At 44.5% G+C, this 25,520-nt stretch overlaps 1 protein-coding gene across 1 annotated transcript; it reads left to right on the top strand.

The window, feature by feature from the left end:
• Positions 1–12,414: 12,414 nt before the first annotated feature.
• Positions 12,415–25,211, top strand: LOC105358587 (uncharacterized). The gene is made up of 6 exons (XM_078931226.1): positions 12,415–12,673; positions 13,161–13,262; positions 13,366–13,533; positions 13,626–13,742; positions 13,914–17,867; positions 18,900–25,211. Exons 1-6 carry the CDS (start codon positions 12,625–12,627, stop codon positions 24,905–24,907), a joined length of 10,398 nt encoding a protein of 3,465 aa, XP_078787352.1. The 5' UTR covers positions 12,415–12,624; the 3' UTR covers positions 24,908–25,211.
• The last annotated feature ends 309 nt before the right edge of the window (positions 25,212–25,520 follow it).

Genomic DNA, 25,520 nt, shown 5'->3' with positions numbered 1-25,520 from the left:
GGCTCGGTCTTAAGATCTTACCTCTAATCTAGACCCACTAGACAGTGCTCTGAACCTTTTTTCTTCAATGATTTGTGATCTTCACTGGTGTCCATGGATTACATGAAATCTTTCCACCTTTATCCACCTTTGTCATGGTAGGGAGAACACTTGGCAGCTATTTTTGAAAGTCTTTGGAGTTCACTCATGAACCCATCAGTGGCACTATAAGCTGCAGCTGGTAAGTATTCAGAAGAAAGTATCTCCTTGGTGACATGACTCAGAGATTGAAAGGTGTGTGGAAGCACTGGGCTAAGGTTCAAATAGCAGAACCACTTTCAGATTCAACAATAACATCTCCACATCTTCCCACATCTTGTGGCTCTTCATCAGCAGAACTTCTTCCTCACAGAAACCACCTCGGAGCAGGAAGACTAGGGATCACCCTTCCTGCAGGTCTGCATGTACTGGAGGGGGATGTTGTCCATCAGAGGTCACCTGTCCTACCTGAAGGTCACATCAGCTGCTCAGCTGTTGCCAGGCAACTTGAACATCCCAGTAGCCTTCAGTGATTCACTTCTGCTCCTGCTGCAACTGAACAAAAGCTGAGGTTTGATGTCAGATCGGTGAACAACTGTGCGGACATTAAACCGTTACCCACAGCAGACACGCCTGCAGCGGCTGCGCAGCCACACGAATGACTGGATGCAAAGGTATGGTTGGAATTTCTCCTGCAGTCCTTAGATCTGAAAGCTGTGTTTACATTCTGGTTATGAAGTATTCACAGCTCTGGAGTCCTGCTGGAGCCTGGAAGTCTGGCCAAACTGGACTGAGTTCTTCCTTCATGTATCCTCCTCTTCATCACCTCTTCTTATTGATTAGCTGCTGTTAGCTGATCTCTCCGGCGGTGAATAAACTGCTGAAGCAGCAAACTGAAAGTTTCTCAGCCTCTCGGGGTTAGACGGAGAAACACCCTCAGTTTGTCTTTAATGAACTCCACAGTGAGCGAACATTCATTGTCGGCCTAACTCGACCAGGTTCAGGAGACATCGGAGGACTTTTACTTCCCACCAAGAACAGGTGAGAGCTTGATAACCACAAAGTAAACGGAACAGGATTAATAGATATCAAAATCTATGTTAAGATAATACTGTTATTTGAAACTTTTGCAAATATTGTGCCGTTTAGCTCTTTTACTTGCTGAATACCGTTTCCTCAAATATCAGAATTAAATGAAACAAACCGTCATCCAGCATTGAAATGCTTGACTTCAGGAGCTCGCCATGACTGCACGCTGTCAGCTAACTTAAGACTTCTTTCTACCTCCACCCACCTGCTAGGGCAGGACCCACGCTCTCTATACTGCCCCCTGCAGCTGTGGAGTTGACCCTACCTCCTACTCAACGTCAGAAGCAAAGTAAAGGAAATAAAAAAGGAGAAAAGATCAATCTTGCCATCATGGAACCTTCATGTGGTGGAACCCTGGATTCACTGAAGTCCCCGTGTTTTATCCCAGCAGTGATTGACAGGTGTGTTGGTGGAGGACTTAGGGAAGTTTATGAATTGAAAATATGCATTTATCGTCACCATATTTAAAGAAATGGATTTTGGGACCGTTTGGACCTGCTGATGAACATTTCAGGTAGCTGGGATAGGCTGTGTGGAGACAGATGGTGCAGAAGCACATGGCCAAATAAAATTGAATTGAATAGAAGATGGCTGGATGGATTTAACTGTTTTGGTTTTAATTTGTGTTTCTGTTTTTTTACTTCTTTTCTTTGTTGAGCACTTGGCATTGAATCATGTTGTTCCAATAAACCAGCCTACTAGAGATGCTCGAAAGACCAGTAAAGGAGTTTACCTGAGTCACACCTGTGACGGCATCAGCTCAACTGCTGGCAGGTAACATCCACATCAAAAATGACTCAGGTGAACCGGAGACGTGTTAAAGGTGTGCTAATCCCCCAACATTAAGCCCTCCAAACGGAGAGTTATTAAAAAAAAAGGATTTTCAAAGATTTTACTCCCACTTGATGACATCATCAATAGTCGCTGGTCATCTATGTTAACGCACAGCTGCCAGCGCTCAGAAATACATAACATCAGTTTTCTAACTTAGAAAAGTCACGCTACAACCAAAATGTATTACTTACATTTACATGTAGACGTCTGTGTTCAGTCTAAGGCGCCAACTTTATGTTTTCTCAGTGACTCAGTAAATGTATTGATCCTTACAAATGTTGACTAAATGTATTCATGAAATCATCATCTGTACAGTGTAACCCCTAGCCATCAGACTAAGTGGGGACACCTGGCCCCGCCCTTATTGTGAAAGGGTCAATGTGTATATAAGTTCCAGGTCAGTGGGTGCACTTCCTGCTTGCTACTTCCTGCTTCCTGCTCTCAGCTGTTGCTGTGGCCACACCAGGACGCCTGATACATGTCTTGATACGATCATATTTGGAAACCTCAACGCTTCCATTTCTCTAACCCCAAAGAGACCTGCTCATCGGTGAGTCTTTGCGGTTGCGACACCGAAAACAATTAGAAAAAGCTTTATTAAAGCCAAAGCATTTTTGTTGAAATCGCTTTCTTTGGTGTTAATTGAACACTTTGAACTGTTTTAGTTACTTTTATTTCCATGATGCCAAAATGGCCACTGTCTTTGAATTAGATGATGGATTGAAAATCCATGTTGCGCAACATTTGAAATTTCAATGTTTAATTAGTTTATAATTCTTCTTTGATTAATAATGGGATAAAGTTAATTTGTAACTTCAGTGTACATTTTTGATTTAAAACTTTTATCCACTTACCTTGAACCTTGACATTGAATTGTTTGACTTGTGTACACACTAGGGTTGGGCGATGTCCCCTAAATTGGCAGTTGAGGATGTTTGCTGTCAACTATCAGGATGGACGATATCGTCGGGGGGGATATCTTTTGTTATTATATAAATATTATTCATTATTTTACTTTATTACTTTGTTTATTTTATTTCCCAAATAATGACTCATCCGCGATGATCCAGTCTAAACTAAGGGAAGTGACTTTAAAAAAAAATCAAATGAACAAAATGGAAAAGAAGTGGTCCGATCCTGCGTTTGATTAGACCGGTGGAGCGAGTGACCGTGTCTCTAGCAGAGCAGACGGACTTAGTTTTGTGTTTTAGGGGAAGTAAGGATGCTTTGTTACGTGTGGGAGACTTAGGACTGTGATCCGTCCCGCAGCTCTACGTGAACGAGCAACCGGAATTTAGGAGAAGCGAGTCTCCCGGTAAAAGTGTGTGTCGAGGCAGAGCTCGGAGCGCTAGCTAACGCAGTGTGTAAGCTTCAAAGCAGAAAGGCCGCTCAGTCCTTAGAAACCGTTCAAACATTTGTGTTTCCAGTCGTGTCCCGACTAAATAAAGGCTGATGTTATTCCCGCATATTTACGTTCAGCCAAGATGCAGATTGCAGCGTTTCACGCATGGATTTATGTTCATGCTAATGTTGTTGGCACGTGTTAGCATACTGCTAATCCTGGCTTCCGGCTCCGTTTTTCAACAGAAAAAGCAGTGACCACACGGATTAAAATGATGAGCGAACAGGCGCTTCATAATAACCGTAACATTAATAAAAGCACGTTTAGGAGATCATCTTGTATAATACCAAGCTGACGTGTCTATGTATGTAGCCGCTCGGCGGAACTACGTTTCTCTTCCGGTTTTTAAAAACACTACTGCGCATGTGCGAATGATTTACTCCGACCGAGAGTGTGAACGTTTTTTATAATCTGAAAGTTTTTCTGGGCCCATCTACACGGTTGGATTCTAATCCGACCAATAATCCTTATAAAGATATTTTGCACGTGTAACCGCGTCTAATGGTGTCGACTTGCAGCGTGGCGGGGGCGTGGCATCACAATGGTGTCTCTCCATCGGGATGTCAGTCACACATCACATCGGCACAACCCTAGTACACACAATTTGAATTCAACATGAAACAGCTGTTTCTTTTTGATAAGAATATTGTTTTTTGTTTTCTACAATGATGATGCTTAATCTGATCTATTTCAGTACACACAGTGAAATGACTGGTTTGCTTTTGTTCAAGTCTTGATTTCTGTTTTTTCTGACCCTTTCTAGGTCAGGTTTTTTTTTGTGTATTCTTTGATCTGCAACTTGATGGCGAGCTACCCAAATCTGAGATCCTGATACTTCCACCTTCAATAACAACTCCTCAGCTGCAGCAAAACTCAACTACATCATCATCACTAATAGACTTTTGGAAACAACTTAATAGGACTCAGACCCATATCCAAGTTACTTTTGTTTTTTGTATTGTTTAAATGTCTTATTTTCTGTTAATACAATCGATTGCATTTTACTTTCATCGCTGTCTTGTGTTTTCATTTACACACCTTGGGCTCCCTGAGACGAACTCTGAATATTGCGCCTAGTCCCATAATCTGAGAAGCGTTACAACATGTTGGACTGTCTGTTTGGAAGAAGCCTTTGTTCAATCAAAAGTCTTCTGTGTTAATATCTGGAAAAACAGAAAAGAATTTGTGGCTGAAACTGCTGCTCCTTCTGCAGCCAGTATCCCTTCACACCATGGCCCCTCCCTCAAAGCTCACTGCTTCAGGTAGTCTTCATGAGTCGACCAGTCATCAGATGTTGTGGAAATGTGTGGAGCCGGTGGTGAAGGACCAGTGTGGAGGCCAGCAGGCGCACATTGTGAGGCAAGCAGGCGCACATTGTGAGGCCAGCAGGCGCACATTGTGTGTTACTGTAGTTGTGTTGACTACATGTTGACATTGTATATGAACATTTTAAGAGCCAACAGGTATCTTTATAACAACAGAGTGTGTGAACAGGCCCCGCCCCTTGGCAACCAACATTTACACCTCACAGTAATGATGATCACAATAAAACAGCTAAACAACTAAACGCATTTTATCAAAAACCCACACTTAAACCCAAATCCATCCAGACAGGGAAACGGAATGGTATCCCACAATCCCTTGCAGTGCCGATCTAACAACAGCACCAAAGTTACACCTACTTAATAGATTTTTTTTTTTTTTTTTTTTTAAAACTTGTCCTGTCCAACAGCTGGGCAGACAGATGAGAGCTGAGGGCCTCTTGTGTTGGACATATTTTACTTTAACAAGAGGGGTTATTAATCTTCAGACAAACCAAAGGTATGTCTGAATAAACCCCTTTTGGAATTGAGGCCAAACTTTATTTTCAATCATATTTGAAAATCTTTGGTGTTGGACTGGACGGAAAAGGAAAGGAGAGAGAGAGGGATATTAGAGAGGGGGGGATAGGAGAGTGATCATAGGAGGGGGGGGGGGGGGGGGTAAGACCATGAAGCAGCATAAAGCAACAGGTTGCTGGATGTTTATCATTACGGTACGGTTCAAATGTAGTACAGAAAGGACGGGGCCTGTCCACACACACACTAAAATGTTATCAACAGACCTGCTAGCTGCACAAATGTCCACATGTCAACATGTACACAAAACGCATACTTATGCCTTTAAACCAACTAGTGTGAAATATTTCATTCTACAGCTAGAGAGGTGGAGGTTTGCTCTGGAAAGAAGAGGCATGAAGGTCAGTCGTAGTAAGACAGAATACATGTGTCTGAACGAGAGGGATCAAGGTAGAAGCGTTAGGTTACAGGGGGCTGAGGTGAAGAAGGTCCAGGAGTTTAAGTACTTGGGGTCAACAGTTCAGTGTGATGGGGAGTGTGGAAAAGAGGTGAAGAGGCGAGTGCAGGCAGGTTGGAGCGGGTGGAGGAAAGTGTCAGGAGTGTTGTGTGACAGAAGAGTGTCAGCAAGACTCAAAGGAAAGGTGTACAAGACAGTGGTGAGACCAGCTCTGCTCTATGGGTTAGAGACGGTAGCAGTGAGACAGAGACAAGAGGCTGAGATGGAGGTAGCGGAGATGAAGATGTTGAGGTTCTCCTTAGGAGTGACCAGGTTAGACAGGATAAGGAACGAGTACATCAGAGGGACGGCTCATGTTGCCTGTGTTAGCGACAAAGTCAGAGAAGCCAGACTGAGATGGTTTGGACATGTTCAGAGGAGGGATAGTGGATATATTGGTAGAAGGATGTTGGAGATGGAGCTGCCTGGCAGGAGGGCAAGAGGACGGCCAAAGAGGAGATACATGGATGTCTTAACAGAGGACATGAAGTTGGCTAATGTTAGGGTAGAAGATGTCCATGATAGAGTGAGGTGGAAAAGGATGATTCGCTGTGGCGACCCCTGATGGGAAAAGCCGAAAGAGAAAGAAGAAGAGTGTGAAATATTTCATTCAATCATGCAAACTATTAGTGCAAAGGTGAGCTAACACCTGTGCTCAGGTGAGTGTTTATGTTTTTTTTAAAATGGATGGTGGAATGTGAAAAGGAGGGAGAGTGCCCAGCCATCCCCACACCAAGACCCCCGCCGCAGCGGCAGCCGGAACCCCCCAACGCCACATGGCAGCAGGCAGAGAACAACCGCCCCCCGGGCGACCAAATCCGCCACCCAGGCCAGGGCCAGCAGGACCGCCGCGAGGCCCCCAGAGCCAGAGAGCAGGGAGGCACGGGGGGAAAGAGAGTGCCGCCCCAGCCCAACCAGGAGAGCAGCCCCCCCGCCGCGCCGGGAGGGCCCAACGCAGGGCCCCACCCAAGAAGGGTGCCCACAGCCCCAGACGGGCACCCCATCACCACCCAACAGTTCCGGGAACCCCCCTGCCCCAACCGCAGGTACGAGCCAGGACCCCCAAGGGAGACCCGCTCCGCACTTCAGGCAGCCACCCACCAGGCCCACGGTTGGTTCAGGAAGGAGCAAGGCAGGGGCCAGCCGCCCCCGCCCAGGAGGGTAGCACCCCGGGGAAAAGGGGGGCCCACATGGGGTGTTGTAAACATGGCCCGACCAGGCTCGGCCACAGTTGGAAATTTGGCGGAGCCCAGCGCTCAGGGGCAAGGACCAGAACCCACCCCACAGGGATACAGACACCCCCGGCTCAGGTGGTGTCTGAGGTCAGTTTAAGAGGTGTTGATGCTCCTGTGCTCCTGTGACGTCATTTCCGGGTGAGCCTTTCCCAGTACTAGTCGTCTTTGACTGCTGTCCTCTTGTTTGGCATTAGCCTGACTACTATTGCTTACTCTAAGGGTTATCTGGGTTAATATTCACATCTAGCACCTTTTGGTAGCGAATACACTACTGTTAAACCACTTGCTGTTCACTTTCTCATTTTGCTAAATAAACCACTTCTCTTTACCTAAACACCGCTAGCCTTAGCTTAGAACCTAGCATGGCCACCACTCCTTCCGCCTTTCCCCCTTTCTCCTGCCCCATGTGCCATATGTTTAGTGATGATCCTGCCTCCTTTAGTGAAGATAGCGGTAGGTGTGTTAAGTGTAGTCTTGTGTTAGACTTGGAGGCCAGGCTGGAGCAGTTAGAAGCGCGGCTCCGCACAGTGGAAGCTAAGCCGGCTAGCCAGGTCGTTACTCGAATCGCGGGCCGCGCTACCAGGGCTAACTTAGCTAGCACCCCAGCGCCTTCCCAACAGCCGGGAGACAGTCAGGGGTTTGTACCGGTTGGGAGGAAACATAGTGCTAAACGCAAAAACTTAGAGCACCCGAGACTCCACGTTAGTAATAGGTTCTCCCCCCTCGGCGACACACCCGCTGAACACTCAACTCTGGTTATAGGCTCTTCTGAAGTTAGAAACGTGGAGCTCCCAGCGGCTACAGTCAGGTGTTATCCGGGGGCCAGAGTTGGTGACATCGAGGGGAACCTTAGGATGTTAGCTCAGAATAAGTCCAGGTTCCGTCGAGTCGTGATTCACGCAGGCGGTAATGATGCCCGACGGAGACAGTCAGAGGTGGTTAAGTTAAACGTAACTTCGGTGTGTAAACTGGCTAAGACGATGTCCGACATTGTAATTTTCTCTGGTCCCCTGCCGAACTTAGTCAATGATGAAATGTACAGCCGCTTTTCATCATTTAACCGCTGGCTTTCTAGATGGTGCCCAGAAAACGGCGTTGGTTTTGTGGATAAGTGGAGCGCGTTTTGGGGGAAGCCCGGTCTCATGCGGAGAGACGGCGTCCATCCCACCCGGGACGGTGCCGCTCTTCTTTCTAGAAACATTTCTGCTAGCCTTAGTCTGTTAACCTGACAATCCAGAGACGAGACCCGGGCGCAGAGCAGCAGTGGAAAACGCTCCTCTGAGCCTCCCTTAGGGTTAGTGCCGGTGCAAAACCCATGCAGGGAAAGTCAAGCAGGTCCTAGCTTTAGCTTATGTGCTGAAAGACAAATGAAAGGAGCGCGTCATAGAAACCTTACAGTGACAGACAGCAGTTCTCACAAGCAGAATTATGATGTAATTAAATGCGGTTTATTAAACATCTGATCCATTTCCTCCAAGTCCCTCTTAGTCAACGAGTTAATTACTGATAAAAACCTTAGTCTTTTAGCCTTAACAGAAACTTGGCTCCATCAGGATGACTATGTTAGATTGAATGAAGCAACCCCCCCCCCCACTTATGCTAACTATCAGAAATCCAGGATTTCAGGGAAAGGAGGTGGTTTGGCAGTAATATCACAGTCTAGCTTACTTCTCAGCCCTAAAGTTAAAAATGCTTATATGTCATGGTGGCCTGTCAGTTACTCTCCCCCTCCCCCGCCTTCTCTGCCTTGGATGCGACCAGCTGTACTCACTCACCTCATTACTGCCTCAGCCTTCATAAGGATCCCTTGGATCTTCAGTCAACGCCAGTTCGTTGTTCCTCCAATGGTGCTTAGTCTGGCCTAGTCACGCTCCTGAATTTTGTCATGCTCCATGTCACTAATTGTTCCTCTCGCTCTGCCTCAGGAAAATCCAGCTCTGGTTCTCACCTGATCGCGATCCTCTGGTCTCTCATGCTTTGCTTCTGGACCCGCCCTGCAAGACTCCTCCAGCCAGCCGACTCTCCTCACCCTGGGAAAAACGCCACTACTCACATTCTGCCAAATTAAACCTCCTAAACCTTCCTCTTGGTCTGAGTCTCCTTCCGGGTTTCAGCGTTTGGGTCACTCTGGTTTCATGCCTCAGCATGACATTATAATTCATTTGAAAACATCATATTGTCTATAAATCACCCAAACAGGAAGACTGGAAAAGCTGTTTTATTCATAATTATTTATCGCCCCCCCGGCCCATATTCAGAATTTTTAACTGAGTTTTCCGACTTCCTATCGACTATTGTCTTAGATTCTGATCAAACTATAATAGGGGATTTTAATATTCATGTTGATGACCCCAGTGACTGCCTAGGAAAGGCTTTTGCAGCTTTATTAGATGATGTTGGTTTCACCCAAAGTGTGAATGAACCCACTCACTGTCATAAGCACACCCTGGACCTTGTTCTAACCCATGGTATAGAGATCAGCCAGCTGAGTGTCCTTCCTCTTAACCTCATCATTTCTGATCACTTTCTGATTACCTTCCAGCTTACACTGGAACATCCTTCTGCCCCAGTGAATAAGAAACAGCTTAGAAGAACCTTAACTGACCGTTCTGTGTCTGAGTTTAAACACACAGTTCAGCCAGTACTTAGTGATATTCTGAGAAAATACTCTGAGACCAGCTCCCATAGTATCAGTCCTAGTATAAATGACCACTTTGTTAATGATGCCTTACAAGCCCTCAGGAGTACACTCCATGTTGTTGCCCCCCTGAAACCTAAGTTCGTCAGACAAAACCGAGTAGCAACGTGGTTTAACGCTGAAACTCGTTCTCTTAAACAAGAAACCCGTAAGTTGGAAAGAGAATGGCGCCGCTCCGGTTCAGAGCAGTCTCTGGATATCTGGAAACATAGCCTATTAAATTATAAAAAAGCTCTGCGTAGAGCTAGAAGCCAGTACTATTCAACCTTAATATCAGAGAATGGAAACAATCCTAGATTTCTTTTTAGCACTATAGCTAAATTAACTCGCAGTCAGAGTTCAGTAGAACCACATGTTCCTGTTTCTCTCAGCTCTGATGATTTTCTTACATTTTTCGACAGTAAAATCTCAAATATTAGACATAAGTTAAATCAAGTTATTCCTACTATCAGCCCAGAACAGGCTGAAGTGGTAGAAGTGGAGGCATCCATAGAAACCTCTGTAACATTAGACTGCTTCACTGCTGTGGATCAAGCGGAATCCGGTTTTTTAGGAGTTTTTCCTTACCGTGAAGGGGGGTCTAAGGGCAGGGATGCCAGTATAGCTTAGTCAGTTTGTTAGTTCATTTTAGTATTTTCCTATTGAACTCTATGTATTCGTGATCCTTTTGAGTTCATGTTTTAATTCGAAGCCCATCCAGACGACTGTTGTTTTGATTTTGGGCTATACAAATAAATTGAATTGAACCCCCTCCCCGCGCGGAGAGAGCACCGCCGGGCCCAGGAAACCGGCACCCAGGGGACAGTACTTAATTGAATTAATTAGAATGAAAGTAAAATAACTGTCTTATAACCACGTGTTATTTTTAAGCTGACTTAATAAAAAAAAAGATTTATCTTAACTGAATCAAATAATTAAGTTACATCAAAGTAAAAAGTGTCTCTTTCCAACATCCATATGTGGTCTTATCACCCTCTCATGGTGGAAAAAGTATTATCTGAGCTTCTTCATCCACTAAATCATCTTCAAATGGACTCGCCATGCTGCTTCACCTCTCTGAAAACAAACTAACCTTCAACTAAACCTGCTCCAGACCAGGTTATGTTCAGAGCATGAGTTGCTATGGCAACTTGACCTACCCTGAAACATACCTCCATTTCTGGAACAGAAAGCTGAGGTTATCCACTTCCTTAGCCTCAAAATTACCGTGGGAGCTAGCAGAACCTGCTTTCTGGAAAACCCCCCAGGATGGCCGATTTGTGCTGTATTTGTGTTTTCACACAGGAAACTCCCTCATTCTGGATTGCAATTCCTGTTTGAGACCCTTTATTCAACTCGGACACAACACGGAAGATTGTGGCCGGCGCTGCACGCCCCCCCGCAGCCAGAAGGCGCCCGGCTACATAGATGTACTTCTGGATGTACTGAAGCTGTAAAACAGCTTCAGTACATCCAGAATGCTGCTGCTGGAGTCCTGACCAGAACCAGGAAGTATGATCACATTAGTCCTGTGCTCAGGTCTCTGCACTGGCTCCCTGTACCTCAAAGAATAGACTTCAAAGCAGCTCTGCTTGTGTACAAGTCTCTCCATGGCCGAGCACCAAAGTACATCTCTGACATGTTAGTGCCAAATGAACCATCTCGTACTCTGAGGACCTCAGGGGCCGGCCTCCTGTTGATGCCCAGAGTCAGAACTAAACAAGGGGAATCAGCGTTTCAATATTCTGCAGCTAAAATCTGGAACAGCCTCCCTGAAGGCGTAAGACAGGCCTCTTCTGTGTTCATGTTCAAATCTAGACTTATAACATTTCTGTTTAGCCGTGTATTTGACTGAAAGGTTTCTTTTAAAGTAAATTTTACGTTGATTATTTCTATGATGTATTGTGATTTTAATGCATTTTTCTGTTTTGTGAAGCACCTTGAATTACTTTGTGTACGAATTGTGCTATACTAATAAACTTGCCTTGCCATAGACGACCTGAGCTTGGAGGAGAAACCCCCCCAGAGGGTAAGCAGTAGTTTTTCTGCATCGACCTTTCTCCACTTTAATCAGTTATGTAATTAAAAGATGGAAACTGCAAAGCAGTTCAGCTTCAGTGACAGAACAAGTTTGACTGGATAGCTGTCATGTCAGGAGTTTTGTTCCAGTTAAAGAATGTGAAAAATCCTCTGGATCTACGTCGACTTTTGTCTATGTCATTATTAATAATTATCAACACCAGCTGCTGCATGATGGGAGGACGGCGTGCTGCCCCGCCCTGCAGCAGTGACGTAAACAGACCAGATTCCTCATTCTGACGGGGACACAGGCCGCAGCGTTGGCCTGTTATATGAAAAACTCAACACTAATTGCTTTCTTCCACGGCAACAGTTGCCGCTCAGCCTGGGACCATCACTGCTTTTCATTCAGGGGAACGGTTTCCCCTTTGACCCGTCCACAACAAACCACAGCAGCAGAACAGAAACTCTGACCAAATGTCTGCTCGTCTTCTTCTACAGAAAACAGACGAAGACTTCATTTGAGTCAAACATTGACTTTAGAGTCAGAAAAAGGTTGAAAAAGTGATCAAAGAACAATTCTTACTTTTTAGATTTGGTTTATATTTGAAAGTTTTATTATTTTTACTTTGACCTGAAAATCAAAGTTGTTCAGAAAAAACTTCATTAATGCACAAATATGACAAACTGTGAGACTAAATAAAGGTTTGACGGTCATTTTTAGAACCATGACGCACACGCCACAGTCCTGTGGAGCTAATAATTGCTTTTGTTCATCATTTCATTTCAGTGTAATTCATGGGGTGTTCCCCTGTTCTCTGAGCAAATAGTACAAAGGTAAATATTGACGATTCAGAAGGGTGTGTCTGCTTGTTGTGATGCTCACAAAAGAGGTATCGCGGGTTTGACGCTGTAGCACAGCAACACACCCAGAGCTGAGGTCACCTGAGCAGCATAAAAGCAGAGCAGCTGCTCAGCAGCAGCATCAAACCGGCAGAAGTCACCTGTGCATCAGGATGAAGCTGATCTTCTCTCTGACTCTCATCTATGCGCTCTGCAGCTCAGGTAACCAACATTCACCTGTTTCTCTCCCACTTTGGGATCTTTGAAGCGTCTGGGACGTCTGAGCAGCTCTTTCCAGGTTTTCCCTTCATTTATTTGCAATATAAAACTTAAAAAACTCCTCAGAAACGTAAACATGTAATGTTTTAGTTAAAACTTTAGACAGGGATAAGGAAAGCCGTGAAGTGATGAATGAAAATGTTTTGAGGATAAAAGTTGAAAGAAAACTGAACTGAAAAAATGTAATTCTAAAAGGCAGAAATGATCAAATAAAAGATTTGTCTCTGTGAAAAATGTAACATTTTGAAGTTGTCAATAAAACAGTTTTGTTGTTAGATTCTTTATTAGATCAAAAAAGAGACCATGTGGATGTTAAAAACTATTGCTTGTGCATAATAACTTGTTTCCAAAGGATAACTGCAGAAAATCAATGAAATATTGATTCATGTGATTCAAAAAGAATAGAAATGAAAATGTTTCCTCTCTGCAGCTGCTGCTCTTCAGTGTAACGCCTGTGCAGACACAGCATGTTCAACCACATCTAGCAAGACCTGCAGCTCAGGGAGCATGTGTATAACCGCTTCCATCACAGGTATCCTCCTCTCCTCTCATGACCGTACAGTGAAAGCCTGAAGCTGTTCTGGAAAGTTCTGTGGGGTTTCCATCAGTAGAACCAACTGTCTTTGACTCTGCAGCCTCTTCACCTGGAGCTTCAGGAACACAGGTCTACAAGGACTGTGCTGCTCCTTCTCTTTGTCCCACGGCTGGAACGGCAACGTTTTCCGTCAACTTGGGTTATTCCAGTGCCATTGCATCGGCTCAGTGCTGCGACTCCGACAACTGCAACTCCCAGACGTTGGCCTGTGAGTTCAAATCATCTCCAGAGCTGTCAGATCTGCTCTGTGAAGACCTTTTCATCTTTGGACATAACCAACTATGTTGTCTTGTGTTTCAGTTCCTACCCCTCAGTCTGCTAACGGCCTGACGTGTCTCGTCTGTGACCCGACCACCTCTCAGTGCAGCTCTACAGTTCCGTGTTCTGGAGACCAGACCAGCTGCTTCCAAGCAACCTGTGAGTTTTAGTGAGGTTCCACAGAGGAAAAGATCAAATATTAGGGATTTTTTCAAATAGAAATTTTAGAGACTTATCAATCAAAGAAGGAACTGGATTGGAGTTTCCTTTTCTGACTGTGGCTTTAGTCCAGCCTTTTCACAAGTTCACATCTTAAATCTTTCTTCCCAGTGACCAACGGCTCCACAACATATCCAGCTCTGGGCTGCACATCTCCTAACACATGTGCAGTTGCAGCCAACCTGGGAAACCTGCCTTTCATGCAGAACGTTGGTTCCATCACCACCGGACCAACCTGCTGCTCCACCAGCTCATGCAACACTATTCCCACCACAACCACAAGTTCTGCACCTACAACAGTTGCAGAAAGAACTTCTACAAGTGCTGAACTTACAACAGTTGCTGAAACAAATTCCACAAGCTCTGCACCTACAACAGTTGCTGAAACAACTTCCACAAGTGCTGAACCTACAACAGCTGCTGAAACAACTTCCACAAGCACCTCTTCTACAAAAGTTGCTGCAACAACTTCCACTAGCTCTGCACTTACAACAGTTGCTGAAACAACTTCCACAAGTGCTGAACCTACAACAGCTGCTGAAACAACATCCACAAGCACCTCTTCTACAAAAGTTGCTGCAACAACTTCCACTAGCTCTGCACTTACAACAGTTGCTGAAACAACTTCCACAAGCTCTGATCCTACAACCGTTGCTGAATCAACTTCCACAAGCTCTGCACTTACAACAGTTGCTGAAACAACTTCCACAAGCTCTGCACTTACAACAGTTGCTGAAACAACTTCCACAAGCTCTGATCCTACAACCGTTGCTGAATCAACTTCCACAAGCTCTGCACTTACAACAGTTGCTGAAACAACTTCCACAAGCTCTGCTCCAACAACAGTTGCTGAAACAACTTCCACAAGCTCTGATCCTACAACCGTTGCTGAAACAACTTCCACAAGCACTGCTTCTACAACAGTTGCTGAAACAACTTCCACAAGCTCTGCACCTACAACAGTTGCTGAAACAACTTCCACAAGCGCTGAACCTACAACCGTTGCTGAAACAACTTCCACAAGCTCTGATCCTACAACCGTTGCTGAAACAACTTCCACAAGCTCTGCACCTACAACCGTTGCTGAAACAACTTCCACAAGCGCTGAACCTACAACGGTTGCTGAAACAACTTCCACAAGCTCTGCTCCTACAACAGTTGCTGAAAGAAGTTCCACAAGCTCTGCTCCTACGGTTGTTGCTGAAACAACTTCCACAAGCTCTGAACCTACAAGAGTTGCTGAAACAACTTCTACAAGCTCTCCTCCAACAACAGTTGCTGAAACAACCGCCACAAGCTCTGCTCCTACAACAGTTGCTGAAAAAACTTCCACAAGCTCTGAACCTAAAACAGTTGCTGAAACAACTTCCACAAGCTCTGAACCTACAAGAGTTGCTGAAACAACTTCTACAAGCTCTCCTCCAACAACAGTTGCTGAAACAACCGCCACAAGCTCTGCTCCTACAACAGTTGCTGAAAAAACTTCTACAAGTTCTGAACCTACAACAGTTGCTGAAACAACTTCTACAAGTTCTGCACCTACAACAGTTGCTGAAACAACTTCCACAAGCTCTGCTCCTACAACAGTTGCTGAAACAACTTCTAAAAGCTCTGAACCTACAATAGTTGCTGAAACAACCGCCACAAGCTCTGCTCCTACAACAGTTGCTGAAAGAAGTTCCACAACCTCTGCTCCTACGGTTGTTGCTGAAACAACTTCCACAAGCTCTGAACCTACAAGAGTTGCTGAAACAACTTCTACAAGCTCTCCTCCAACAACAGTTGCTGAAAGAACTTCTACAAGCTTGGCATCTACAACAGTTGCTGAAACAACTTCCACAAGCTCTGCACCTACAACAGTTGCTGAAAAGACTTCCACAAGCTCTGAACCTACAACCGTTGCTGCAACAACTTTGACAAGCTCTGCATCTACAACAGTTGCTGAAGCAACTTCCACAAGTTCTGCTCCAACAACAGTTGCTGAAACAACTTCTACAAGCTCTGCATCTACAACAGTTGCTGAAACAACTTCCACAAGCTCTGCACCAACAACAGTTGCTGAAACAACTTCCACAAGCTCTGATCCTACAACCGTTGCTGAAACAACTTCCACAAGCACTGCTTCTACAACAGTTGCTGAAACAACTTCCACAAGCGCTGAACCTACAACCGTTGCTGAAACAACTTCCACAAGCTCTGATCCTACAACCGTTGCTGAAACAACTTCCACAAGCACTGCTTCTACAACAGTTGCTGAAACAACTTCCACAAGCTCTGCACCTACAACAGTTGCTGAAACAACTTCCACAAGCTCTGATCCTACAAACGTTGCTGAATCAACTTCCTCAAGCTCTGCTCCTACAACAGTTGCTGAATCAACTTCAACAAGCTCTGCACCTTCAACAGTTGCTGAAACAACTTCCACAAGCTCTGCACCTTCAACAGTTGCTGAACCAACTTCCACAGACACTGCGCCTACAACCGTTGCTGAAAAAACTTCCACAGGCGCTGAACCTACAACCGTTGCTGAAACAACTTCCACAAGCGCTGAACCTACAACAGTTGCTGAAACAACTTCCACAAGCTCTGCTCCTACAACAGTTGCTGAAACAACTTCCACAAGCTCTGAACCTACAACAGTTGCTAAGACAACTTCCACAAGCTCTGCACCTACAACAGTTGCTGAAACAACTTCCACAAGCTCTGCACCTACAACAGTTGCTGAAACAACTTCCACAAGCTCTGCACCTACAACAGTTGCTGAAACAACTTCCACAAGCTCTGAACCTACAACAGTTGCTGAAACAACTTCCACAAGCTCTGCATCTACAACAATTGCTGAAGCAACTTCTACAAGCTCTGCACCTACAACAGTTGCTGTGACAAATTTGACAAGCTCTGCACCTACAACAGTTGCTGAAACAACTTCTACAAGCTCTGCTCAAACAACAGTTGCTGAAACAACTTCCACAAGCTCTGCACCTACAACAGTTGCTGAAACAACTTCCACAAGCGCTGAACCTACAACCGTTGCTGAAACAACTTCCACAAGCTCTGATCCTACAACCGTTGCTGAAACAACTTCAACATACGCTGAACCTACAACCGTTGCTGAAACAACTTCCACAAGCTCTGATCCTACAACAGTTGCTGAAACAACTTCCACAAGCTCTGCTCCAACAACAGTTGCTGAAACAACTTCCACAAGCTCTGATCCTACAACCGTTGCTGAAACAACTTCCACAAGTGCTGAACCTACAACGGTTGCTGAAACAACTTCCACAAGCACCTCTTCTACAAAAGTTGCTGAAACAACTTCCACAAGTTCTGCGCTTACAACAGTTGCTGAAACAACTTCCACAAGCTCTGCACTTACAACAGTTGCTGAAACAACTTCCACAAGCTCTGATCCTACAACCGTTGCTGAATCAACTTCCACAAGCTCTGCACTTACAACAGTTGCTGAAACAACTTCCACAAGCTCTGCTCCAACAACAGTTGCTGAAACAACTTCCACAAGCTCTGATCCTACAACCGTTGCTGAAACAACTTCTACAAGCACTGCTTCTACAACAGTTGCTGAAACAACTTCCACAAGCTCTGCACCTACAACAGTTGCTGAAACAACTTCCACAAGCGCTGAACCTACAACCGTTGCTGAAACAACTTCCACAAGCTCTGATCCTACAACCGTTGCTGAAACAACTTCCACAAGCGCTGAACCTACAACCGTTGCTGAAACAACTTCCACAAGCGCTGAACCTACAACGGTTGCTGAAACAACTTCCACAAGCTCTGCTCCTACAACAGTTGCTGAAACAACTTCCACAAGCTCTGCACCTACAACAGTTGCTGAAACAACTTCCAAAAGCTCTGCTCCTACAACAGTTGCTGAAAGAAGTTCCACAAGCTCTGCTCCTACGGTTGTTGCTGAAACAACTTCCACTAGCTCTGAACCTACAAGAGTTGCTGAAACAACTTCTACAAGCTCTCCTCCAACAACAGTTGCTGAAACAACCGCCACAAGCTCTGCTCCTACAACAGTTGCTGAAAAAACTTCCACAAGCTCTGAACCTAAAACAGTTGCTGAAACAACTTCCACAGACACTGCGCCTACAACCGTTGCTGAAAAAACTTCCACAAGCGCTGAACCTACAACAGTTGCTGAAACAACTTCCACAAGCTCTGAACCTACAACAGTTGCTAAGACAACTTCCACAAGCTCTGCACCTACAACAGTTGCTGAAACAACTTCCACAAGCTCTGCACCTACAACAGTTGCTGAAACAACTTCCACAAGCTCTGCACCTACAAGAGTTGCTGAAACAACTTCTACAAGCTCTCCTCCAACAACAGTTGCTGAAACAACCACCACAAGCTCTGCTCCTACAACAGTTGCTGAAACACCTTCTATAAGCTCTGAACCTACAACAGTTGCTGAAAAAACTTCTACAAGTTCTGCACCTACAACAGTTGCTGAAACAACTTCCACAAGCTCTGAACCTACAACAGTTGCTAAGACAACTTCCACAAGCTCTGCACCTACAACAGTTGCTGAAACAACTTCCACAAGCTCTGCACCTACAACAGTTGCTGAAACAACTTCCACAAGCTCTGCACCTACAACAGTTGCTGAAACAACTTCCACAAGCTCTGAACCTACAACAGTTGCTGAAACAACTTCCACAAGCTCTGCATCTACAACAATTGCTGAAGCAACTTCTACAAGCTCTGCACCTACAACAGTTGCTGTGACAAATTTGACAAGCTCTGCACCTACAACAGTTGCTGAAACAACTTCTACAAGCTCTGCTCAAACAACAGTTGCTGAAACAACTTCCACAAGCTCTGCACCTACAACAGTTGCTGAAACAACTTCCACAAGCGCTGAACCTACAACCGTTGCTGAAACAACTTCCACAAGCTCTGATCCTACAACCGTTGCTGAAACAACTTTAACATACGCTGAACCTACAACCGTTGCTGAAACAACTTCCACAAGCTCTGATCCTACAACAGTTGCTGAAACAACTTCCACAAGCTCTGCTCCAACAACAGTTGCTGAAACAACTTCCACAAGCTCTGCACCTACAACAGTTGCTGAAAAGACTTCCACAAGCTCTGCTCCTACAACGGTTGCTGAAACAACTTCTACAAGCTCTGAACCTACAACCGTTGCTGCAACAACTTTGACAAGCTCTGCATCTACAACAGTTGCTGAAGCAACTTCCACAAGTTCTGCTCCAACAACAGTTGCTGAAACAACTTCTACAAGCTCTGCATCTACAACAGTTGCTGAAACAACTTCCACAAGCTCTGCACCTACAACAGTTGCTGAAACAACTTCCACAAGCTCTGCTCCTACAACAGTTGCTGAAACAACTTCTGCAAGCTCTGAACCTACAACCGTTGCTGCAACAACTTCTACAAGCTCAGCATCTACAACAGTTGCTGAAAAAACTTCCACAAGCACTGCAGCTACAACAGTTGCTGAAACAACTTCCACAAGCTCCACATCTACAACAGTTGCTGCAACAACTTTGACTAGCTCTTCATCTACAACAGTTGCTGCAACAACTTCCACAAGCTCTGCTCCTACAACAGTTGCTGAAACAACTTCTAAAAGCTCTGCACCTGCAACAGTTGCTGAAAAAAATTCTACAAGTTCTGCGCCTACAACCGTTGCTGAAACAACTTCCACAAGCTCTGAACCTACAACAGTTGCTGAAACAACTTCCACAAGCTCTGAACCTACAACAGTTGCTGAAACAACTTCCACAAGCTCTGAACCTACAACAGTTGCTGAAACAACTTCCACAAGCTCTGCACCTACAACAATAGCTGAAACAACTTCCACAAGCTTGGCATCTACAACAGTTGCCGAAACAACTTCTACAAGCTCTGAACCTATAACCGTTGCTGCAACAACTTTGACAAGCTCTGCATCTACAGCAGTTGCTGATACAACTACCACAAGTGCTGAACCTACAACAGTTGCTGAAACAACTTCCACAAGCCCTGCATCTACAAGAGTTGCTGAAACAACTTCTACAAGCTCTGCTCCAACAACAGTTGCTGAAACAACTTCTACAAGCTCGGCATCTACAACAGTTGCTGAAAAAACTTCTACAAGCTCTGCTCCTACAACAGTTGCTGAAACAACTTCTACAAAATCTGCACCTGCAACAGTTGCTGAAACAACTTCCACAAGCTTGGCTCCTACAACAGTAACTGAGACAACTTCCACAAGCTCTGAACCTAGAACAGTTGCTGAAACAACTTCTACAAGGTCTGAATCTACAACAGTTGCTGAAAAAACTTCTACAAGCTCTCCTCCAACAACAGTTGCTGAAACAACCGCCACAAGCTCTGCTCCTACGGTTGTTGCTGAAACAACTTCCACAAGCTCTGAACCTACAAGAGTTGCTGAAACAACTTCTACAAGCTCTCCTCCAACAACAGTTGCTGAAACAACCGCCACAAGCTCTGCTCCTACAACAGTTGCTGAAACACCTTCTATAAGCTCTGAACCTACAACAGTTGCTGAAAAAACTTCTACAAGTTCTGCACCTACAACAGTTGCTGAAACAACTTCCACAAGCTCTGCTCCTACAACAGTTGCTGAAACAACTTCAAAAAGCTCTGAACCTACAACAGTTGCTGAAACAACCGCCACAAGCTCTGCTCCTACAACAGTTGCTGAAAAAACTTCTTCAAGCTCTGCACCTACAACAGTTGCTGAAACAACTTCCACAAGCTCTGAACCTACAACAGTTGCTGAAACAACTTCCACAAGCTCTGAACCTACAACAGTTGCTGAAACAACTTCCACAAGCTCTGAACCTACAACAGTTGCTGAAACAACTTCCACAAGCTCTGCTCCTACAACAGTTGCTGAAAGAAGTTCCACAACCTCTGCTCCTACGGTTGTTGCTGAAACAACTTCCACAAGCTCTGAACCTACAAGAGTTGCTGAAACAACTTCTACAAGCTCTCCTCCAACAACAGTTGCTGAAACAACTTCTACAAGCTTGGCATCTACAACAGTTGCTGAAACAACTTCCACAAGCTCTGCACCTACAACAGTTGCTGAAAAGACTTCCACAAGCTCTGCTCCTACAACAGTTGCTGAAACAACTTCTACAAGCTCTGAACCTACAACCGTTGCTGCAACAACTTTGACAAGCTCTGCATCTACAACAGTTGCTGAAGCAACTTCCACAAGTTCTGCTCCAACAACAGTTGCTGAAACAACTTCTACAAGCTCTGCATCTACAACAGTTGCTGAAACAACTTCCACAAGCTCTGCACCTACAACAGTTGCTGAAACAACTTCCACAAGCTCTGCTCCTACAACAGTTGCTGAGACAACTTCTGCAAGCTCTGAACCTACAACCGTTGCTGCAACAACTTCTACAAGCTCAGCATCTACAACAGTTGCTGAAACAACTTCCACAAGCACTGCAGCTACAACAGTTGCTGAAACAACTTCCACAAGCTCCACATCTACAACAGTTGCTGCAACAACTTTGACTAGCTCTTCATCTACAACAGTTGCTGCAACAACTTCCACAAGCTCTGCTCCTACAACAGTTGCTGAAACAACTTCTAAAAGCTCTGCACCTGCAACAGTTGCTGAAAAAAATTCTACAAGTTCTGCGCCTACAACCGTTGCTGAAACAACTTCCACAAGCTCTGAACCTACAACAGTTGCTGAAACAACTTCCACAAGCTCTGAACCTACAACAGTTGCTGAAACAACTTCCACAAGCTCTGAACCTACAACAGTTGCTGAAACAACTTCCACAAGCTCTGCACCTACAACAATAGCTGAAACAACTTCCACAAGCTCTGCTCCTACAACAGTTGCCGAAACAACTTCTACAAGCTCTGAACCTATAACCGTTGCTGCAACAACTTTGACAAGCTCTGCATCTACAGCAGTTGCTGATACAACTACCACAAGTGCTGAACCTACAACAGTTGCTGAAACAACTTCCACAAGCCCTGCATCTACAACAGTTGCTGAAACAACTTCCACAAGCCCTGCATCTACAACAGTTGCTGAAACAACTTCTACAAGCTCGGCATCTACAACAGTTGCTGAAAAAACTTCTACAAGCTCTGCACTTACAACAGTTGCTGAAAAAACTTCTACAAGCTCTGCTCCTACAACAGTTGCTGAAACAACTTCTACAAAATCTGCACCTGCAACAGTTGCTGAAACAACTTCCACAAGCTTGGCTCCTACAACAGTAACTGAGACAACTTCCACAAGCTCTGAACCTAGAACAGTTGCTGAAACAACTTCTACAAGGTCTGAATCTACAACAGTTGCTGAAAAAACTTCTACAAGCTCTACACCTACAGCAGTTGCTGAAACAACTTCCACAAGCTCCACATCTACAACAGTTGCTGAGACAATTTCCACACGTTCTGCACCTACAACAGTTGCTGAAACCACTTCCACAAGCTCTGCACCTACAACAGTTGCTGAAACAACATCTTCAAGTGCTAAACATACAACAGTTGCTGCAACAACTTTGACTAGCTCTGCATCTACAACAGTTGCTGAAACAACTTCTACAAGCTCTGAACCTACAACAGTAGCTGAAACAACTTCCACAAGCTCTGAACCTACAACAGTTGCTGAAACAACTTCCACAAGCTCTGCACCTACAACAGTTGCTGAAACAACATCTTCGAGTGCTAAACATACAACAGTTGCTGCAACAACTTTGACTAGCTCTGCATCTACAACAGTTGCTGAAACAACTTCTACAAGCTCTGAACCTACAACAGTTGCTGCAACAACTTTGACAAGCTCTGCATCTACAACAGTTGCTGAAATAACTTCTACAAGTTCTGCACCTACAACAGTTGCTGAAACAACTTCCACAAGCTCTGCATCTACAGCAGTTGCTGAAACAAATACAACAAGCTCTGCACCTACAACAGTTGTTGAAACAACTTCCACAAGCTCTGCAACAGTTGCTGAAACAACTTCCACAAGTTCTGCACCTACAACAGTTGCTGAAACAACTTCTAAAAGCTCTGCACCTACAACAGTTGCTGAAACAACTTCCACAAGCTCTGCACCTACAACAGTTGCTGAAACAAATACAACAAGCTCTGCACCTACAACAGTTGTTGAAACAACTTCCACAAGATCTGCAACAGTTGCTGAAACAACTTCCACAAGTTCTGCACCTACAACAGTTGCTGAAACAATTTCTAAAAGCTCTGCACCTGCAACAGTTGCTGAAACAACTTCCACAAGCTCTGCACCTACAACAGTTGCTGAAACAAATACAACAAGCTCTGCACCTACAACAGTTGTTGAAACAACTTCCACAAGCTCTGCAACAGTTGCTGAAACAACTTCCACAAGTTCTGCTCCTTCAACAGTTGCTGAAACATCTTCCACAAGCTCTGCACCTACAACAGTTGCTGAAACAAATACAACAAGCTCTGCACCTACAACAGTTGTTGAAACAACTTCCACAAGCTCTGCAACAGTTGCTGAAACAACTTCCACAAGTTCTGCACCTACAACAGTTGCTGAAACAATTTCTAAAAGCTCTGCACCTGCAACAGTTGCTGAAACAACTTCCACAAGCTCTGCACCTACAACAGTTGCTGAAACAAATACAACAAGCTCTGCACCTACAACAGTTGTTGAAACAACTTCCACAAGCTCTGCAACAGTTGCTGAAACAACTTCCACAAGTTCTGCACCTACAACAGTTGCTGAAACAACTTCTAAAAGCTCTGCACCTTCAACAGTTGCTGAAACAACTTCCACAAGCTCTGCACCTACAACAGTTGCTGAAACAACATCTTCAAGTGCTAAACATACAACAGTTGCTGCAACAACTTTGACTAACTCTGCATCTACAACAGTTGCTGAAACAACTTCTACAAGCTCTGAACCTACAACAGTTGCTGCAACAACTTTGACAAGCTCTGCATCTACAACAGTTGTTGAAACAACTTCCACAAGCTCTGCAACAGTTGCTGAAACAACTTCCACAAGTTCTGCACTTACAACAGTTGCTGAAACAACTTCCACAAGTTCTGCACCTACAACAGTTGCTGAAACAACTTCTAAAAGCTCTGCACCTACAACAGTTGCTGAAACAAATACAACACGCTCTGCACCTACAACAGTTGTTCGAACAACTTCCACAAGCTCTGCAACAGTTGCTGAAACAACTTCCACAAGTTTTGCACCTACAACAGTTGCTGAAAGAACTTCTAAAAGTTCTGCACCTACAACAGTTGCTGAAACAACTTCTACAAGCTCTGCAACAGTTGCTGAAACAACTTCCACAAGTTCTGCACCTACAACAGTTGCTGAAACAATTTCTAAAAGCTCTGCACCTGCAACAGTTGCTGAAACAACTTCCACAAGCTCTGCACCTACAACAGTTGCTGAAACAAATACAACAAGCTCTGCACCTACAACAGTTGTTGAAACAACTTCCACAAGCTCTGCAACAGTTGCTGAAACAACTTCCACAAGTTCTGCACCTACAACAGTTGCTGAAACAACTTCTAAAAGCTCTGCACCTTCAACAGTTGCTGAAACAACTTCCACAAGCTCTGCACCTACAACAGTTGCTGAAACAACATCTTCAAGTGCTAAACATACAACAGTTGCTGCAACAACTTTGACTAACTCTGAACCTACAACAGTTGCTGCAACAACTTTGACAAGCTCTGCATCTACAACAGTTGCTGAAATAACTTCCACAAGCTCTGCACCTTCAACAGTTGCTGAAACATCTTCCACAAGCTATGCACCTACAACAGTTGCTGAGACAATTTCCACAAGCCCTGCAGCTACAACAGTTGCTGAGACAACTTCCACAAGACCCTCAACGGCAAAAATTGATCCTATAACACCTAAGAGTACAACAGTTGCTCAATTAAGCTCATCAACTCCTACAACTACAACAGTTTCTTTATCGGTAACAAATGCTGGAGCCGTTGCTGCAACCAACACTCAGTCAACCACTGTGTCAACAACCACCAGTTCTGGATCTTCTGTCCAAATGTGTCTCTTTAATCTCCTGCTTGGTCTCATTGTCTTCGTCTTGTAGTTGATGACGATGTTGCAGGGAATTACAATAGAGATTGTTAGGAACAGGAAAGTCCCATTTCTGTCCATTTTTGTGTAAAACATTAAATTTAGGTAAAAAAATGTGAATATTTATTAAGGATATGAAGATCAACCTAAATAATATTTATTTTGTGTAAATACAGTCTCTGTTCTACGTTGATATTTGTTGTAGGAACAAATATTTATTGTTTTTAAATCAGGTGGATTTATCCCTCTGTTGTTGTTCATACTGTTTTTATCTTTACTCCACTGTCCTCTGAAATAAAGTCTATTCTTTCAGAAAACTGTCAGAATTCCTGAATATCAACCCTCAGTTGCATTCTCCGAGCTGCTGGTTTCTGACGGCGTGACGTCGGATTTTCAAACACATTTCCTGCTTTAAGCCAAACTTTATCGTCTTTGCTGTTGACCCCTTAGCCCGTCAGGTAACAGGTCCGACTTTTTTCTCTTTTAGCAGCGTCTTCTAACAAATACTGTAAACGTTACGGGATGAGAAAGAAACTGTGTCACCAAGGTGTCAGAACCTCAAGACAACGTCACCTGGATGAACAGGAATCTTTATTGACACGTCTGCAGTCACAAAACGGTCTTGA

The sequence above is a fragment of the Oryzias latipes genome, chromosome 14, assembly GCF_053564925.1.
Source record: "Oryzias latipes strain Hd-rR chromosome 14, Olatipes_Hd-rR_3.1".
In the NCBI taxonomy this organism is placed as follows: Eukaryota; Metazoa; Chordata; class Actinopteri; order Beloniformes; family Adrianichthyidae; genus Oryzias; species Oryzias latipes.
The sequence above is the reverse complement of the archived record's forward strand: the minus strand, read 5'-3'. Positions and strand labels throughout refer to the sequence as shown.